The 20,539-nt window shown below is 43.7% G+C and overlaps 1 protein-coding gene across 7 annotated transcripts in view; it reads left to right on the forward strand.

The window, feature by feature from the left end:
- The first annotated feature begins 912 nt into the window (after nucleotides 1-912).
- The window catches only part of BAZ1A (bromodomain adjacent to zinc finger domain 1A), a 101,998-nt gene continuing 82,371 nt past the window's right edge, over nucleotides 913-20,539 (forward strand). For 6 of the 7 annotated variants that reach the window (XR_011380761.1, XR_011380762.1, XM_051822160.2 and 3 more), the window contains exons 1-3: nucleotides 913-2,249; nucleotides 2,733-2,904; nucleotides 14,671-14,949. Coding sequence is in view for 5 of the 7 variants with exons in the window: in XM_051822160.2 (XP_051678120.2) it covers nucleotides 1,853-2,249; nucleotides 2,733-2,904; nucleotides 14,671-14,949 (848 nt within the window). In the remaining 2 variants the exon portion in view is untranslated. The remainder of the gene's footprint in view (nucleotides 2,250-2,732; nucleotides 2,905-14,670; nucleotides 14,950-20,539) is intronic. The other variant, XM_051822163.2, reaches the window with a different exon arrangement.

The following is a 20,539-nucleotide window of genomic DNA, read 5'->3' on the forward strand; positions in this document are numbered from 1 at the left end:
CAGAATCCTTTAAATGCCTTCTGAATCTAGTAATGAGTGTTTCAGTCTCAAAAGCTAAGTAATTAATAAATAACTATGATACCAAGATACAGAAATAATAATACATTAGGTAAGCTTCTAGTAGCAAATGTGTAGAGTGCCTTTAAATGTTATTTGATTAGGCAGTATAGGTATGCTATCAATTTATTATGAACACACTAAAACTAAACTTTTGAATATATTATAATTTTCTAAAGTTATTTTGAAGTAATGAACTATGTGTAATATTTATTAAATATTAAAAATTAAACCCTAGGAATGTAAGTCAGAGAACTAGGTTATAATTGAATTGACATTTGAGTAAGATAGAGGGAAAATTGGGTTTGACAGTATTTTGATGAGATTGCATGAAGTTTCAATGTTGATTAGTATAAGAAAAAAATCTAGCTGTTTGAAATTTTGTTAATAGTAAATATTACTGCTTTTAATCATGATTTTAACCAAATCACTTTAACCCACCAAATAGTGAGATCTGAAATATAAATATGGAAACATTCAGAGAGAATTTCATGTTTTTGCTTAACAGGTTGGAATTCTGAGTTGTGAGAGTTTCCATACGGGTTGAAGTCTAGTTACAGGTTTGAGTCTACCTTCCTGGGCTCTAAATTTTTCACCTGCTAAACTGGTAATTTGCACCTAGTAAATTAATACTTTCTAGGTAGAGAGTTCTAACTTATCACTCAATATACTATTTGAAAACCAGTTTAAAGCATCAAATCCTTAACTGCCCAGTTTTTTGAAGAGTGTATTCAGACTAAGGTGTATGCTTATTAGTGAGAGCATTTTCAAGGTTCTGTGACTTTTGTGTTCTATACAGGATGAATATGTGGTGTAATACCATTAATGATTTTTAAAACACCCAGAGTATTTTTCCTTTCACAATGTTTATTTTGCTAGATATATAAACAGCTAAAAGAAGCCTGAAATTAAAAAATGTTAACTGTTGATTTAAATAGATTTCTTACACCTTCTGCTCCCATGTACAATTGTACTGTTTGAAGACATAAAGTTGATCCTGCGTCGTTTCTGTAATTATTATCATTCCACAGAACTGATAATTAGAAGAAATTATGAACGAAGCTTACTTTTAGACTTACTCTTTCTTGTTAGTTTGCAAATAAGCAGGTATAAAAACCAGCAGCAGCAAACACACACACACACACACACACACACACACACACAAAACCGGTGAACATTGAGTTACTTATAGTTTCGAAAATTCTTTGGAATTCAAAAGTCACATGTATTATGAACATTTAAGCTGGTTTCATACATGAAAATTACTGACACGGGAAAGTTGGTTTACAGAAAATATCACCAATAAATCTATACTCTTTTAAAAATCCTAATTGAATTAAACATAGATCCTTGGCAAAATACATACAGTGGCATAAATACGACTTTTTAAAGGTGCGTTAATTGTGGGTAAGTGGGAGTCCCATAGGCGTGATAACATTTTAAACACACTTTTTTGATTTTTCTCCTCTGCTGCCCAGATCTTTGAATTGTCCCAAGTATTAAAAAGAAAGGCTGTCAGGATAGGTGTAGCCCGATCAAGATGGATGTTTACGCATACAAATTGTTTTCCGAGACATGGATTCTAATTTTGAAGAACAAAACTATTCCCCCCCAAATTATTTCTTCCTCTTCATTTCACTCCCCACCTTTAAACTACAAGTTAAATCGTAACTAGAGTCCGCTTCCCATCGTGCAGCCAAGCGCTGGTGCCAGGCTTGCGGGTGAGGGCTCCACTTTGTTAGCCGGGTGTTTACGAAACCCCAGCGGCTCGATCTTTTGGCTGATAATCTCAAACATGGAGGATGCTTCTGATCCTTCACGAGGGGTTGCTCCATTAATTAATAATGTAGCTCTCCCAGGCTCTCCGCCGTCTCTTCCTGTATCAGTGACAGGCTGTAAAAGTCATCGAGTAGCCAATAAAAAGGTAGCAGCGAGCAGCGAAAAGCTCCTCCCAGCCGCTCTTCCTCCTTCGCAGCCGAAAGTAGATCAGAAACTTCCCAGGAGCTCCGAGAGGCGGGGAAGCGGCGCTGGGACGCGATCTCCCCGCGCGGAGACGGGCAGTGGCAGCGGGAGAGGCGGCAGCCGCGGGCGCGGCGGGGCAGGCGAGAAGGGAACCCCTGGGGGGACGGAGCCGCCCCTCGCCGCTCTTGTAGCTGAGAGGGGAAGCGAAGCGGCCGTCGGCGTGCTCGCAGGTGAGGGACTCCGCGCGGCGGCTCGGGAGCCGGCCGGCGCCGCCAGGGAAGTGTGGCGAGAACCGGGGAACAAAGCGGAGCGGCGCCGGGGTCCGCCCGCGGCGAGCGCCCTCGCGGCGTGGGGCCGGCCGGCTGCGCGCCGAGCACGTTGTGAGCCCGGCGGCGGGCGGGCGGGCGGGGAGCCGGGGCTGGGGGAGGGGGCCGCCGCTCCCGCACCGCCCGCCCGCGGCAGGGCGTGCGGCCCCATTGTGAGCCGGCTGCCGGGCGAGCGGCGGCGGGGCGCGCTAGGAGGGCCGAGGCGGCGGCTCTGCTCGTCTAAGACTCCCGCCGGGGCAGGATTGAGAACTCAGCTCCGGTAGCAGTCGGGGCGCGTCAGTCACACAAAAGGCAGCCGAGCTCGCCCCCGGCGCGCGGACCGGCCCACGCCGCCGCCGCCGAGCGCTCCCCACCTTACCGGCTTTCCTTTCCCTCCAATTTTGATAGGGAAGCCGGGCCGACGCGGGCGGCCGAGGGTCGGGGCGAGCCCGCGGGGCGGACAGGAGATGCCGCTGCTACACCGAAAGCCGTTTGTGAGACAGAAGCCGCCCGCGGACCTGCGGCCCGACGAGGAAGTTTTCTACTGTAAAGTCACCAACGAGATCTTCCGCCACTACGAGTAAGGGCCGGGCAGGGCACAGGGGACGCGGCGGGGTGTGGGGACTCCCTCTCCAGCGCCCTTTTGTCTCTCTCCTTTTCCTCGCCCGGGGTTTCTGTCGGGGCGACTTGAAAGTGACGGGTGGCCCTGGGCCCCGCGGTTTTCTGCCTCTGGCGACCGCACGCGGCCAGCGGCTGCGGCGCGCTGGGGGGTAAAACGGGCTGGGGCGGAGGCGGCTGGGGTCCCCCGCCGGCCGCGAGGACCGCTCCTGGCCGCGGCTGTCGCCGGGCTGCGGGGCGGCGGAAACTCCCCGCCTCGCCCCTCCCCGCCGCGGCCACACGCGCACTCCGGGGCCAGTTCCGGGATCCCCGCCCGGGACCGAGGGGATCCCCGCTCGGGTCAGCGTCGCGGGGCCGCAGTCCCCCCCCAGCCCCCGGGAGGGAATCCCTAACCCCGAGAGCAGGAAACCGCTGGGCAGGGCTGCGTTTCCTCGGTCGGGAGTGGGGTCTGACGTTGGAGCCGCCGGGGCTAGGGGTGGGAGGGACCGGAGTTGAGACTCCCTCTGGAAGGGAAGGAGGGGGCTTCCCAACCGGCCGCGGGTGGCGGGACCCGGACGCCGGAGACCCGTGCCGGCGGCTTCCCAAGCCCGCGCGGCTAGGCCTCGGAGTGCGCGACGCGAGCCGTGCGCCCTGTCACCGCCTCTTCTTGGTGACTAACTCCGGTCCCCGGGGAACTCAGCGTCTCCGCCCCCGGGAGACCGGTGAGGAAGCAGTCGGGGCCGGGCGGGGGAGGAGGGGGAGTGGAAGGGGGAAGCGAGCAGGGCCCTGGGCGCCCCCTCGTTTTCACTTTCGCGTAGCCCGGAGCGCGGCGGTGGGACTTGGGGGAGGGGTTGAGACAAGTTCAACTCCAGCCCGAGCCGGGCTCGCCCCTCTATCCCCCTGCGCCTGTGGGCCGCCTGACATGTGCCACTCGCTATTGTTTTGATAAGAACCCCGAGCTGCTTCTGGTGTGGTTTCAACCCCCGGATTTTCAGCCCGGCGCCTGAGAGCCCCTCGTCCTCCAACACGTAGTGTGAGGGTATGTGCTAGCGGTCTTGGCTCAAACAGGGTCTCCTGTGTGGGAACTTGAATTGATCAATCACTGGAGCTGCCCGATTCTCCTTTATTTTCCTTAATGTTTTATCCTCCCCACTCGGAAGGAATCCCTTTGTGGCTTAGAAGCCAAGTGTTGTTGCCACCAAATCCATTGCATGGAGGAGGCTTTTTTTTTCTGAGTGGGTGCTTCACGGAGGGCGGGCTTTAGGCAAGCTTCTGCACCTGTCTGAGAAGTTAGGTCCAACAGGTCGGTTCCCTTGAGCGTTTATTTTAAATAAGCCTGCTTTTTCTTCAGCTCCCCAGAAAGGGTTACACCATAGACATGTTATATCTGGAGTAGTAGATAGCACGTCTCAGCAGACAGTACTCTTGTAGGAGGGCTCATCTCACCGTGTTCCTGTACAGACTTGTTTTGCTACTCGGAGTTCACACTTGTAACTGCTTAAATGAGGTTGGATTAGGTAACTGGACAAGGATGATATCTTTTTTTTTTTTTTTAAGTTTAAACTGAAATCTTTGGAGACAATTCTAGTTTCTTTAAAAAAAATGTATTTAGAAGTGTGAAGAAAGTAGGAAACGGGCTTAAATTTCCAAGTTTCTCCTTTAATGTAAGCAGTCTTATCTTTTTCAGAGGCTCACCTCACTTTAGCTGGTAGGGTGAATATGGCTATTATCCTTATAAATTAAATACAATGTACTTTGGCTCTTGAGATGAATTTACTCTTAACCGTGGAGAAACCTGAAATAAATAAAAGTTTGACATTCTAAATCTAAATCTATCTATCTTTCATAATATTAAGGAGCTGTGTCCTTTGTAATCGTATGACATTTAAACATTTTTAAATAACTAGGTTTTGAAATTTTGGCTTTTTTCTCTGTGCTGAAGTATTTAGGTTTTTGGAAATTACAACCAGTTGAAGAGAACTGGTTGGTGTGGGAGCTAAGATTTGATTGCTTACCCTGAATAAAGCAGTACAGTTGGTGTTCTTGGGTATTAACCTTGATGACTTTTAACTGGCAAAATTGAAGAAGCTTGCTGTTTGATCATGTTAACTATTGAATTACTTTTCTCTTACATGAGTATAAGGAAAGCTTTTTAAAACTGTTTATGATGGGTGGTATATGGTGGTCTGCCCTATTATGGTAATCTCACTCTTGTCACAAGGCAGGAGAAACTAAGGAAACTAGTTCTCACTCCATTCATTCATTCCCTGATTGGTTTACATGATTTTGCTTGAAGATTATCCTTTGAGTGCATTATTTTGAGTATTTTGTGGTACCACTGTGCTCATCTGTTTGCAGTATTTGCTCCCTTTCCTTTCTCTAGCTTAGGGTCTCCTGTTATTGCTGTTATGCAGCATATTTGTTGCCTCACATTTTTTTCTTCCCCAAGACCCTGAATCCTTTGATACAGAGACTACAACCAGGGTGGATTCTCAGTCATTATACAGTACATACTCTTTAATTTTGTTTGTTTAAACTATGTGCTTCTAACTAATTGCTGACTCTTGTTTGACCTGCTTTCATTCGTAAAACTTAATAGAAATAGCATATTATAGACATGTATAGACGGAAATACTTAATTTTGTTTCTTAAATTAGGTAAAGATTCATTCTGTCATTTTGGATAGCTGACAATGTTAGTTTTTAATTTATCTTTGGCTTTGGTTTATTAAAAAATTGAGCAGTTGGGTTTGAATACCAGAAATTCTAGATCTGTGAGGTAGGAAATAATTTGTTCTATTAACCAATGACTTAATCTCCTAAATAAAAACGATTTTTTAATCCATTTAGATATTTGGAATGGAAATACGCTTCACGACTTTGAGTCTAACTTTCATACAAAATATAGAAATCTCTTCCACACATAGCTAATGGGCAGTGTAGCTTGTCTTTCAGCCTGGCTTTCCGGCAACAAAGGTTGAGCTACTGTCTGGCATCCTGATTTTGTTCCTCACTAGCTCTCAAGTTAATGCAGTCCTTTCGCAGATGAGGGAACTGAGGATTGGAGTAAGTCCAAGACATGGTGTGCAGAATCATTTGTCTAGCAGGTGATGACCTAGAATTCCAGCTCACATCTCAAAGACTCTAGAGTTTATTATCTTTATAATAAACAGTAAATGATTATTAATAGGGAATTTCTGATATCTGAAATTTTCAGAATTATGCATCAAGAAAACAGGGATATTGCCTGGAATTCAAGCTGGCTGCCCTGGTCTTTGTGTAGGTCCCACTTGACCATCTGCTCAGACATTGACCTTACTACATCCCAGCATGATTAAAATCTAGTTATTAAATTGACAGACCAGAATGATGTCAATTTTTAGTGGGGAAAATGCCTTCGCACCAATGAATTCTGATACTGATCATCAGTTATGTATAAAATCTAGTTATAATCAAAGGCTATTCAATAAGTATGGGGTTTTTAAGAGAAGCTGGATAATCTTCATTGCTAGTTTCTTCAAATTAGGTATTTAGCTTTTCTTTTGGAATATGTCTGCCACATTGACCCAATACTCGGGTCTATAAGTTCTCTCCTTTTTTTTTTTTTTTTTCTCATGGTGTAGCAGGGGTCCCTAAATGCTTTGCTTTTGGGGGTGTTTATTTTTTAATCCATTTATCAAGCTACCATATGGTATACTAACGTATCCTTTCTTCAGACAGATAGTATATATATTAGTTACTATAGTGTAAAATGCTGCTCCAAAAGTTAGTGGCCCAAAGTAACAACCAGTGTGTCTGCTCACTATTGTGTGGATTCTGTTTGATTTCCACTGGTCCCTATTTATTCACCCAGCTGCCCTCAGCTGGAGGCTAGGCTCAGGCTGGATGGAGCAAAAGATGGCCTCAGTCAAGGAATGTGACCTTGGCTACAAGAGTTCTCTCTATGTGGTCTTTCATCCTCAGGAGGCTAGCCTGTGCTGCTTTGTGGGCAAAAGTTCTCAGTGTTGTTTCTGTATCACATGGGTTAACACAAATCATAAGGCCAGCCCAGGTTCAAGGGATGGTGAAATAGACTATACCTCTTGGCAAGAAGAGCATCAGTGCCATATTTCAGAGGAACCTGCACACCCTTAGCCCTGTTTGGGAGTAGTCTACCACAAGTAGTTGATAAAAGATATTATCCTTACTGAATTTGGGGTGTTCACAGATAAACTAATTGATGCTATCTGTCAGAATACAATGAAAACCATCCTAACAACTTGTGAACATACCTTGTTGCTTGCCCCTGTGCTATTTAATTTCTGTTGCTCCTTTGTTTGCTCTCAGGAGTTGCCAAGAAGTATTTTCAGATATTTAAGATACTTAATTCTGGCTGGCGCCGTGGCTCACTAGGCTAATCCTCCGCCTGTGGCGCCAGCACACCGGGTTCTAGTCCCGGTCAGGGCGCCAGATTCTGTCCCGGTTGCCCCTCTTCCAGGCCAGCTCTCTGCTGTGGCCCGGGAGTGCAGTGGAGGATGGCCCAAGTGCTTGGGCCCTGTACCCCATGGGAGACCAGGATAAGTACCTGGCTCCTGCCTTCAGATCAGCGCAGTGCGCCGGCCCCAGCGCGCCAGTCACGGCGGCCATTGGAGGGTGAACCAACGGCAAAAGAAGATTTTTCTCTCTGTCTCTCTCACTGTCCACTCTGCCTGTCAAAAAAAAAAAAAAGAAAAAAATACTTAATTCTGCTTCTTCCTACCCCATATCTGATGCCAAAATTTCTTTTTGACCATTCTCAGTCTTTAAGTGTTCCTCTGACATTCTCTGTCATATTTGTTATTCTCTTAAGAACTCTTCTGCCAGTGTGGTGCCTGGACAAATTAGAATTGGTAATATTCATTGAGTACATCTGTACTATGGGAGCATTATGCTAGATTATTTGATTTTCACATCAGTGTTCATGGAAGGCATTACCCTCATTTTATAGAGGGGGAACTTATCCAATATTATCTTCTAAAAGCAGTACATCTGGGATTCAGACTGTTCTTCTCCTTCCTGTTCTTTCTTTTCTTTTTAAAGATGTATTTATTTGAAGTCAGAGTTACAGAGAGGGAGAGAGAGAGAGAGATCAACACTCTGCTGGTTCATTTCTCAGATAGCTGCAGTGGCCAGGGCTGGGCCAGCCGAAGCCAGAGGCCAGGAGCTTGATCTCAGTTTTCCACATGGGTGGTAGAGGCCCAGGCACTTGGGCCATCCTCCGCTTTTCTCAGGCTCATTAGCAGGGAGCTGGATTGGGAGTGGAGCATCCTGTACTCAAACTGGTGCACATATATGGGATGCCAGCAAGCAGGCCGTGGCTTTACCAGCTACACCACAACCCCAACATCTCCCCTTCCTATTCCTATGTGCACTTGGGTTGGATACACATAGAAATCAAAGTGGACTGCCTAGTGAGAGTGCATTTGTTTGTTCTTGACATTTTAGAGAATCGTTGGAGATAATCTTTGGAGATAATTAGTCTCTAGTGAGAAATGAGTGTCTACAGCACAGTGACCTGAGTCACATGTATGTGTTTTTTTTTTTTTTTTTAACAAGCAAAATTATATATAAAGGCATAGAGGTGAGTGACTTAGTGGTTAAGACACTTCTTGGGACACCTCCACCCCATGTCAGAGTGCCAGGGTTGGAGTCCCAGCTCCACTCTCCATTCTAGCTGCCTACTGATGCTTACCCTGGGAGGCCACGGAAGATAGCTTAAACAATTGGGTTCCTGCCAACCATGTGGGAGATCCAGATTAAGTTCCTAGTTCCCGGCCTTGCTCTGGCCCAGCCCTCACTGTCTTGGCCATTTGGGGAGTGAACTAGTAAATGGAAGATAAATGTCTTCTGCTTCTGCCTTTCAAATATTAATAAATAAATAAACATTTACTAATCAAAACTTTCCTATGAATACATATAAAAATGTAATTTTTGTCTAGCTGTTAATTTACCTGCATAGGATATGAACATCTTCTTGTGTATAATTTCCTAATCTACATTTGTAACCCTGTTAGTGAAGAAAATTGTTAGAACTGCTCATGCTGTTTTTAGCAATAATTTTTTTTAACTTTCTAATATGTATTTCCCTACTCTTGCAAATTACTTGCTGTTTAAATTGGGTATTAGTCTATGGTTGGTCTTCTCAGCAGTTTTATGGGCAGGGGCATCTGTAATGTTCCTTAGATCTTTTCTGCCCTCCATTGGTTTAGGTGGCTTTATTGGAACACACACACACACACACACACACAGAGGGGGAGAGAGAGAGATATCTTTCATCTTCTGATTCACTCCCCAAATGGCCACAATGGCTGGAGCTGGGCTGGACTTGAACCAGGAGCCAGGAGCCTCAAGCCTCTTCAGGCTCTCCCACTTGCATGCAGCGGCCCAAGCACTTGGGCCATCCTCTGCTGCCTTGCCAGGTACTGGATGTGGGATACCGGCATTGCAGGTGATGGCTTAACCCACTATGCCACAATGCCAGCCCCTGATTTCTGATTTTTATGTCACTGAATTCTGCTAGGTTTTTAGTTGTCTCAGTAGCCAACAAATCAACAGTGTGTTGGCCTTTGTTGACTAGAGTTGGTTGACTATTTTACAGGTGTGTTCTTAGAAAAGTTCTCTGCCATGTAAGTTGAAAGTTTTTCCTTATGAAATTGTGATAAATAAGAGGGATCATCAAATTTGTGCTGTTAAATGCCAGATAATCAGTATTTCAGACTTTGTTGATAGCTTTGGGGTTGCTTCTTCTCCCACAACAAATGTCATGAGAAAGAAGTAAGGTGTAATACCTAGAAGTATGTATGAATGTGGCTGTGTTCCAATAAAGCCAGCTAAACCGATGTAGGGCAAGATTCAATCTCTGGGCAAGTGTTATGCCCAACTCTGATAAAGAGGATTATTGAAGGAATATAGTCATAAATCATTATACCTATATTAGCCTAGCTTTATCTCTATTTAAAATAGTACTTTGTATTTTACATATATATTTTATTTATTTACTTTTGCTGACAGTAGTAAATTGTGCTTATCCTAATGTAGAAATTGAAGAGGTATGGTAACCTAGCTCCTTTAGTTCAGTGTTATTAGTAGCAAACTTTACACATTTGAATGTGTATGATGAAGGGGTGATGTATGAGCAAAATTACAGAAGTAGAAGGCAGGGAACACATGTAATGTGAGATTGTGCTGGGCTCTTAGGGAGTGATGAGTAGGGAGAGAAATGGCCCTTGAACTTTTTCCTTTTGCATTAAAATGGGTATAATGGTAGAATGTGCCCTACCTCCCACCTTATAGCATAGATCTTTGTGTACAGTGAGGCTATAATGTAGCAATAACTTTGGGGAGCAGAGCGATACAAAGGAAACAAACAACATAAACATTTTGCAGGAGATGGTTGTAACCTTAAGGGAGTAGGAGGCAGCTGTACAGCACAGGTTACTATCCTATTGTTCTGCCTGGTAACACTTTGTAAATGGAGGTTTGTGCTGTTGGTCTCTCGTATTTCTAAACAGTTTGAAATCTAAAGTGTTTATTGTAATGCTCTATACCCGTAGCTTCCTCCATGCCATGACTTCAAAAATCCGTGGCCTACTAAATACCTCAAGTCCATAGCTGCTGTGGCTATACTGTACTGTCTAATATAGAAGCCATTACTTGCTCACATGGGTTATTAAACAATTGAAATGTGACTAGTCTGAACTAAGATGTACACATAAAACATACATAGCGTTCTGAAGACAATCCAAAAAAAGTAAAATATCCCAATTATTATGTTGACTACATATTATAATGAAATTATTTTGTGATATATTGAGCTAAAATATATATAAGATGAATTTCAGTAGTTTTTTAAAAATTTTTAAATGTGACACTTAAAATTTTATATATCTGGAATTCTGTTTCTGATATAGACTAAAATATAAAATATCTAGATTTGAAGTACAATTTTCTTAAACATTAGTAAGTATAGTCTATGACTTTTTTTAAGATTTATTTTATTAATTTGAAAGATAGGATTACAGAGAGATGTAGAGACATAGAGAGGTCTTCCATCCGCTGGTTCACTCCCCACCCAGCCGCAATGGCCAGAGCTGAGCTGCTGCAAAGCCAGGAGCTTCTTAAAACAGATCTCCCACGTGGGTGGAGGGGCCCAAGGGCTTGGGCCATCCTCTGCTGCTTTCCAAGGCACTGTAGCAGGGAGCTGGATCAGAGGTGCAGCAGCCAGGACATGAACTGGCGCCTATATGGCATGCCAGTGCTGCAGGCTGGGATTTTAACCTTATATGCTAACCACATATTGGCTTGCAAAGCTAAATCTTACTGATAATGTTTGTTTCTGTAGGGAAATTTTAGAACTTTTATAAGATCTAAGTAGGACTATATTCTTTGGCATTAAGAACTAAGACTTTGAGACAGGAATTTGGCCTAGTGGTTAAGATCCCTATTGAAGTGCCCACATCTGACATTGAAATATTTGGATTCAATGCCTGGCTCTGGCTCCTGACTTCAGCTTCCTGATGATGCAGACCCTGAGAGGCAGCAGTGATGGCTCAAGTATTTGGGTACCCGCCACCCGCCACTCATGTTGGAGACTTGGTTGTGTTCCCAGCTTTGGCTTCAGCCAATCCAGGTATTTAGGGAGTAAGCCAGTGTTTGGGAACTGTTTCTCAAATAAACTAAAACTTTAAAAAAATTAAATTCTTTCAAGATACTTTTTTTTTTTTTTTAACAGGCAGAGTGGACAGTGAGAGAGACAGAGAGAAAGGTCTTCCTTTTCCCGTTGGTTCACCCTCCAATGGCCGCCGTGGCTGTCGCGCTGCGGCCGGCGCACCGTGCTGATCCGATGGCAGGAGCCAGGTGCTTCCTCTTGGTCTCCCATGCGGGTGCAGGGCCCAAGCACCTGGGCCATCCTCCACTGCACTCCCGGGCCACAGCAGAGAGCTGGCCTGGAAGAGGGGCAACCGGGACAGAATCTGGCGCCCCGACCGGGACTAGAACCCGGTGTGCCGGCGCCGCTAGGTGGAGGATTAGCCTATTGAGCCGCGGCACCAGCTTCAAGATACATTTATTCATTCATTCTGCACCATTGATAACCACCTATAGGTTATTGTTGCCCCTCTCTCAGCTAATAAATTATTCTGCAGATTTTGTTGCTTATAAAGCCAGATGATATTTGTCTTTATCTTTCTGGCATTCCTTTCTTCAACTATACTTTTCCTTTAAGACCTAACTCTTTTAATACCACTTCCTCAAAAACAGTGATTTTTTAAAAAAAGATTTATTTATTTGAAGGCAAAGTGAGAGAGAGAGAGAGAGAGAGAGAGAGATATCTTTCATCTGCTGGTTCACTCCCTAGATGGCCACAGCAGTCAGGCCGGGCCAGGCCAGAGCCAGGAGCTTCTTCGGGTCTCCCACGTGGGTGGCAGGGACCCAAACACTTGGGCCATCTTCCACTGCTTTCCCAGGCCATTAGCAGAGAGCTGGATCAGAAGTGGAGCAGCTGGGACTCGAACTGACGCCTACATGGGATGCCAGCACTGCAGGAGGCAGCCTTACTGTGCACAACACTGGCCCTTCTGGATCTTTTTTGCTCTCCTTCCCTTCCTCTGAATTCTCTTAGGATATCTGCCTCTGTCATATAAAGATAGCCACTTTTTACTTTGGGTATTTTTTTAGATTTCATTTATTTTTCATTTTATTTGAAAGGCAGAGTGACACAGAGCGATCTTGCAACTGCTAGTTCACTTTTCAAATGCCCAGAACAGCTGGGACTGGAGCAGACCAAAGCCAGGAGCCAAGAACTCCTACTAGATCTCCCACAGGGCTGGCAGGAACTCAAACATTGGGCTGTCATCCATTGCCTCCCAGGCACAGAAGCAGGAAGCTGGATCAGAAGCAGAGTAGCCAGGAGTTGAACTAGGCACACTGATAAAGGATGCAGGTGTCTCAAGTGGTGGCTTAATCCACTGTACCACAAGTGGTACTTTGAATTTTGAATAACATGTAATGCATCATTATTTTTTGTACTAGAGCATACTTCAGAAGAATATCCTTTATAATGAATTAGAGTCTTGAACTTGGCACATGCATGAATACATCTTTAGATGTCATTTGTATTAAGGTCTTATTGATTTTCATTTCTATAAATTTCATATTTTGTGTTCTGTAGAAATATACAAATGAAACAATCTTAATGGAATCACCATTGAAGTAGTTTTGGAATTGCTGTGAGAAGGACAGTGGAGATATCAGGGAGGAGCAGAAAACGGGGCTAGTTATGTTGATTATTAAAAATAAACCCAGAAAATCTTTTTCTTCCTGTCCTAGCCCCTTCCTTTCTCCATAGGGAACATCTGTTTGTAATATGTGTATATAAGTACATTATGCATTTTTCAATGATTATAATTAATGTACAAGGGAGTGTATATTCAGTGATTTGAGTTTTTACTGCTGATTGTGCCTTAGAAATTCTCCTATATTATGGATCATTCTTGCATTCTAAAAGAGACGATGTAGAATTTTGGAAAATAAGTGCTCATGTTGAGAAACTCCAGTTATACAGTAGAACACTGAGTTGAATGGTGCCCCAGTTTTATCCCTATTCTCTAGCTGTTCCCTTGATTTTTTTTTTTTTTTTTTTTAAAGATTTAAAAGGCAGCTGGCACCACGGCTCACTAGGCTAATCCTCCGCCTTGTGACACCGGCACACTGGGTTCTAGTCCCGGTCGGGGCACCGGATTCTGTCCTGGTTGCCCCTCTTCCAGGCCAGCTCTCTGCTGTGGCCCGGGAGTGCAGTGGAGGATGGCCCAAGTACTTGGGCCCTGCACCCCATGGGAGACCAGGATAAGTACCTGGCTCCTGCCATCGGATCAGCGCGGTGCGCGGCGGCCATTGGAGGGTGAACCAACGGCAAAAGGAAGACCTTTCTCTCTGTCCCTCTCTCTCACTGTCCACTCTGCCTGTAAAAAAAAAAAAAAAAAAAAGGAGAGGCACAAAGATCTTCCATCTGATGGTTTACTGCCCAAATGGTTGTAACAGCTGGGACTGGGCCAGGCCAGAGCCAGGAGCTTCTTTTAGAGCTTCTCCCCCATGGGTACAGGGGCCCAAGGACTATGGGCCGTCTTCCACTGCTTTCCCAAAAGCATTAGCAGGAAACTGGATCAAGAGTAGAGCAGCCAGAACTCTTAACTGGCACCCAGGTGGGATGCAGGCACTGCAGGCAGGGTCTTCACCTGCTACACCACAGTGCTGGCCCCTGAAATAAAATTTTAAAAATTAGAGTTTTTTTGTTGTATGAAGAATTATAATTTACTTAACCTTTCTCTTGTTATTTGCTTAAGTTTCTCAGTTTTTCACTATTATATTAAAACTTTTTAAAAATTCATAGTTAAATGCTAGGATTATCTGTAGTGTTTTGACTATTTTGGGATAAGAAGTTTAAGAATTAAAAGGAAAATTGAGCTTATATCAATTTGGCTATTACTTTTAAAACTGTTAGAAAATAAATTTTTGCTACTGTGCCTTTAAATTGCAAAATATAAATGCCTAATTTAAATACACTTATTTCTAGGTTTCTTTTAATGTAGAGGTGATCAGTTACTAATTCCCTTGTTTGAATTCTATGTAAAATTTTTGCTTTAAAGGCACAAAAATGTGCTGATAAAGGTATCAGCTTTTAAGGTAAAATTTGTGAAATGATAGGTAATGGGTTTTTGTTTCTGTTTCTTAATCAGTGACTTTTTTGAACGAACCATTCTGTGCAACAGCCTTGTGTGGAGTTGTGCTGTGACGGGTAGACCTGGACTGACATACCAGGAAGCACTTGAGTCAGAAAAAAGAGCAAGACAGAATCTTCAGAGTTTTCCAGAGCCACTAATTATTCCAGTTTTATACTTGACGAACCTTACCCATCGTTCGCGCTTACATGAAATTTGTGATGATATTTTTGCATATATCAAGGATCGATATTTTGTTGAAGAAACTGTTGAAGTCATTAGGAACAATGGTGCAAGGTAAAGTACTTTTAATTTTTCCTCTTAATAAGTATATATTCACATTGCTCAAAATTTGCAGTACACAAACGGTGACTTGAAGAAATCTTCCCTTTAACTGTCCTCCAGCTGTGCTGTTAACTACAGCTCTGTTGTTAGCTGTTTTTTGTATATTTTTCTAAACATTTTTATGTATGCCACCAAAAACATATATATGCTGTATCTGTATGTTTGTATATAAAGGCACGCATTCCCCCCCCCTTTTTGGTTTTCAGATTTATTTATTTTGAAAGTCAGTTACAGAGAGAGAAGAGACAGAGAATTTGCATCCACTGGTTTACTCCCCAGATGACCCCAACCCGCAGTGCTAGCCAAAGCCAGGAGCTAGGAGCTTCATCTGGGTCTCCTACATGGGTGGCAGGGGTGCAAACACTTAGGCCATCTTCTGCTTGTCCCAGGGCATTAGCAGGGAGCTGGATAGGAAGTACCGCAGCCCACAGCGCTGCTCACCCTTCCCTTTTTAATGCAACAGAAACATACTATATATCCTTTTTCACTTTAAATACCTTGGAGGTTAGTTTATTGCTGTACAAACCACCTTCTTTCTCTTTAATTTATTTTCCAATAGGTCCCATTATATTGTATCTTCATCTATATGAGTTAAAAAAAAAAAAACTTTAGATGGTAATTTCTACTTGTTTCCTTACTGTATTACCTAATAGTTTAAGCATGCTTTTATTTCTAGATGGGTTTTAGAATTTCATTTAACAAAATTCAGGACTGAGTTTTTAATTTTTTTTAAAGATTTATTTATTTGAAAGTTACAGAGCGAGGTAGAACCAGAGAGAGAGAGAGAGAGAGAGAGAGACTTCCATCTGTTGGTTGACTCCCCAAATGGCCACAAGTGCCAGAGCTAGGCCGATCTGGAACCAGAAGCCAGGAGCTTCTTCTGGGTCTCCTGCACAGGTGCAGGGGCCCAAAGACTTGGGCCATTCTGAACTTCTTTCCCAGGCCATCGCAGAGAGCTGGATCTGAAGTGGAGCAGCCAGGACCTGAACCATCGCCCATATGGGATGCTGGTGTTGCAGTCTGCAGCTTTAACCTGCTGCGCCACAGCGCCGGCCCCCACAACTGGGTTTTATACTCCAGTATCTTCACTTCACTTCTCTCTCTTCTTTTGCTTTTTCTTACATAGCTTTATCAAGATAAAATTCACATACTATGCAGTTCTCCCGAATAAAAGACACAATTCAGTGTTTTATTTTGCCCAAGACTTAAGGAGTAGAGTGTATTTTTCTATGTATGTAAAAATGACATATGTTAGGCCGGCGCCACGGCTCACTAGGCTAATCCTCCGCCTAGCGGCGCCGGCACACCGGGTTCTAGTCCCGGTCGGGGCGCCGGATTCTGTCCCGGTTGCCCCTCTTCCAGGCCAGCCCTCTGCTGTGGCCAGGGAGTGCAGTGGAGGATGGCCCAGGTGCTTGGGCCCTGCACCCCATGGGAGACCAGGAAAAGCACCTGGCTCCTGGCTCCTGCCATCGGATCAGCGCGGTGCGCTGGCCACAGCGCGCCGACCGTGGCAGCCATTGGAGGGTGAACCAACGGCAAAGGAAGACCTTTCTCTCTGTCTCTCTCTCTCACTGTCCACTCTGCCTGTCAAAAAAAAAAAAAAATTAAAAAAAAAAATGACATATGTTATGGTACTAAATTAGACAATATCAGTGCTTTCCTAAACTCTTAAGAATTTTTGATTAGCTTGTCACTGACATTCATCATTTAAGCTTTATTTATATTAACACTTTTATAGCCTCTTGACTTTGGGAAGAGTAACTGGTTTTTGCTTGCTTCTGCCCTCTCTCCATTTACCTGAATGCAGAATTTTTTCTTCTTTTAAACTTCAGCATTTAAAAGTTACTAATGTTCTTTATTCAATTTTAGATAATCATTACAAGTTTTTATGTAACTTTAGAGTAATGTCTTAAAACTAATACTATTTATTTTGTTAGGTGCTACTATATATCAACCTTTAAAAAAAGTTATGTTTATATTAAGAACTAAACTTGTTTGAATGTAATTTAGACAAATAATTGAGTTAAGTTCTTTTCAAAAAAGTAAAAGCAATAAATAATCAAAATGTGATTTTTTTTGTATGTCTAAAGACTTGGAAAATGGTATCTTTACAGTTCTAGTGTGTTACCAGTAATCCACCTAGAAACCAGTTGTTTTTTTTTTTTTTTAAGGATAGTATTAAACATACTGTTAGTCTGTTGAATGTCTTATACTTTGGTGGTACATTTAGAAAATAAACTTTTGTGTTTTGATCTACATCTCCAAAGAGAATAATACGGGCATCTTTGGGAACAATGATAAATTTCTTTTCATTATAACCATTGCTTTTATTTGGCTTATGCTAAAAATGGTTTCTAATTCACAAATCATTGTGATACATGCTAAACTCCTAATGTTAAGATTTATGTATCTAAAAATGTTGTGTCTTAAAAATGGGCTTTAAGTAGTTGTAGATGTCAGTAACAATAATAAACTGGTACTTTGTAGAAAGGGGATTCTGGGAATCACAATTTCACTGAAATTCATTAGAAAAATAACTCTTGTTTGAGAAATTTTTAAGTGATAAAGTATAAGAAATTGGTGTTGTTCTAAACCTCAGGTTTGATTTCTTAATACTTGTTGGCCTTTTTGTTTGTTTGTTTGAATGGGGAGAGAGAGCTCTTCCATCTGCTGGTTCCTTCCCCAGATGGCCACAACAGCCAGGGCTGGGCCAGGCTGAAGCCAGTAACTTCTTCTGGTTCTCTCACATGTGTGGCAGGGGCCCAAACACTTGCACTGTCCTCCACTGCTTTCCCAGGTGAATTAGCAGGTGCTGGAATGGAAGTGGAGCAGCCAGGACTTGAACCAGCACCCATATGGAATGCTGGTGCTGTGAGTGGTGGCTTTTACCCACTACACCACAAAGCCAGCCCCAAAGGTTTCTTTATACCTGTTCTTTTTTTTTTTTTTTTTAAGATTCATTTTATTTATCAGAGAGGCAGAAGCAGAGATAGAGAGAGAGGTCTTCCATCTGCTGGTTCACCCCCTAGATGGCTGCAATGGCCAGAGCTGTGCCGATCTAAAGCCAAGAGCCAGGAGCTTCTTCTGGGTCTCCCATGCAGGTACAGGGACCCAAGGACTTGGGCCATCTTCTGCTGCTTTCCCAGGCTATAGTAGAGGGCCGGATCAGAAGTGGAGCAGCGGGGACTCGAACTGGCACCGATATGGAATGCCAGCACTGCATGTGGCGGCTTTATCTGCTACGCCATAGTGCCGGCCCCTATATTGTTCTAACACATCCTTAAGCTTAACATCTGTCACAAAGCTGTGTTTTTTTGCCCTCTCTGTAATGTCCCACGAACACTATTGAAAAAGGAATGATAAGGCAAATAAATAAAAATAAAAAACAAAGTATTAAGAAGTAGCATATGGGGCTGGCATTGCAGTATAATGGGTAGAGCCACATCTGTGATGCCAGCATCCCATATGGATGCTGGTTCTAGTCCTGGCTGCTCTGCTTCGCATCCAACTCCCTGCTAATGCACCCAGGGAAGCAGTGAAAGCATAAGTGCTTGGACCCCTGCACCCACATGGGACACCTGGAAGAAACTCCTGGCCCAATCCTGGCCATTACGGCCATTTGAAGAGTAAGCCAGCAGATGGGAGATCTCTCTTCTCTGTCTCTCTGTTTCTGTTTCTCTGCCTTTCAAATAAATAAAATCTTTGTTTTTTAAGATTTTATTTATTTTATTTGAGAGTTAGTTACAGACAGTGAGAGGGAGAGACAGAGATAAAGGTCTTCCTTCCATTGGTTCACTCCCCAAATGGCCACTATGGCCGGAGCTGCACCAGTCCGAAGCCAGGAGCCAGGTGCTTCCTCCTGGTCTCCCATGCAGGTGCAGGGGCCCAAGCACCTGGGCCATCCTCCACTGCCCTCCTGGGCCACAGCAGAAAGCTGGACTGGAAGAGGAGCAACTGGGACTAGAACCAGGCACCCATATGGGATGCCATTGCTGCAGGTGGAGGATTAACCAAGTGAGCCATGACGCCGGCCCCCACATTTGCTCTTAATTTCAGGCTTGGTTATTTACTTTCTTTTCTTTTTAAAGATTGATTGATTTATTTGAAAGGCAGAGATACAGAGAAGTAGAGACAGAAAGAGAGGTCTTCCATCTGCTGGTTCACTCCCCAGATGGTTGTAATGGCCAGAGTTGGACCAGTCTGAAGCCAGGAGCCAGAAGCTTCTTTTAGGTCTCCCACATGGGTGCAGGGGCCCAAGGAGTTAGGCCATCTTCCGCTGCTTTCCCAGGCCATAGCAGAGAGCTGGACTGGAAGTGGAGCAGCCGGGAACTGAACCGGCACCCATATGGGATGGCAGCACTATAGGCGGTGGCTTTACCCCCTATACCACAGTGCTGGCCCCCCTAATTATTTACTTTTGTTTTGAAAAGTTGTGCTGTTGTTTGAGAATCAGAGAGCAAGCTCCTGTCTACTGCTTCATTCCCCAAATGCCCACAAAGGCAAGGTCTGGGCAAGGGCTGAAGCCAGGAACACAGTTACTTAAGCCATCACCACTATCCCCTAGGGTCTACATTAGCAGGAAGCTGGAGTCAGAAGATGAAAGTGAGAATCTATCCCAAGCACTCCAGTATGGGGTATGGGCATTCTGGCTGGTGTCTTATCAGGACTGGCTATTTTCTGATTGCTCTGATTTTGCCTTTCATAGACGTATTGCTTATGTTACTCATTCTTGCCTGTTTCAGGCTGGTTACTGGGCTGCATATTAGAGTATGAAAAGGATTAAGATGCTCTTAAGGCATTCAGTTAAGGGAGAGACAAACATGTAGACCTCCCAAAAATAAACTTGAGAATGAAGTAATTCAGGAGCATCCCTGTTCAGTATGGTTTTGAGGCTAGGCCTGGATTCCTCACATTCATACTAACACTGAATATTTTAGTCTAAACTTTTGCTAGATCTGATGATATCTCAGTGTTTAACATGCTTATACCAATCTTTGACTCATTTTTACTTTTTTTTAGTTTCAAATATATTTATTTTCATCGTCTTTAAAAGGCAGAGACAAATTTCCCACCTGCTTGTTTACTCTCCAAATGCCCCCCACAGCCAGGGCTAGGCCAGACTGAAGCCAGTTGCCTAAAAATCAATCCCTGTCTCCCACATGGGTGTCACCCAAATATTTGAGCTGTCACTGTTGTTCCCCTGGATGCACATTAACAGGAGCTGAAATCAGGATTGGAGCCAAGGACCTGAGCCCAGGGCAGGTGTCCCAAGCCGTATCTCTACTACTACACCAAACCCCAACTCGTCTTTTTTTTTTTTTCTTTTTTTTTTTTTCGGCTTATCATCAATATGTTTGTAAGAGATATGAATTAAATACTAGACATATTAAGCTTTTATTATCCTGTTGCAAATATCTGTTTCTGTTTTTTGGTTTTTGTTTTGTTTTGTTTTGTTTTTAAGATTTATTTATTTATTTGAAAGGGAGAATTAGAGGGAGAGAGAGACAGACAGAGATATTCTATCTGCTGGTTCATTCCCCAA

The sequence above is a fragment of the Oryctolagus cuniculus genome, chromosome 12, assembly GCF_964237555.1.
Source record: "Oryctolagus cuniculus chromosome 12, mOryCun1.1, whole genome shotgun sequence".
NCBI lineage: Eukaryota > Metazoa > Chordata > Mammalia > Lagomorpha > Leporidae > Oryctolagus > Oryctolagus cuniculus.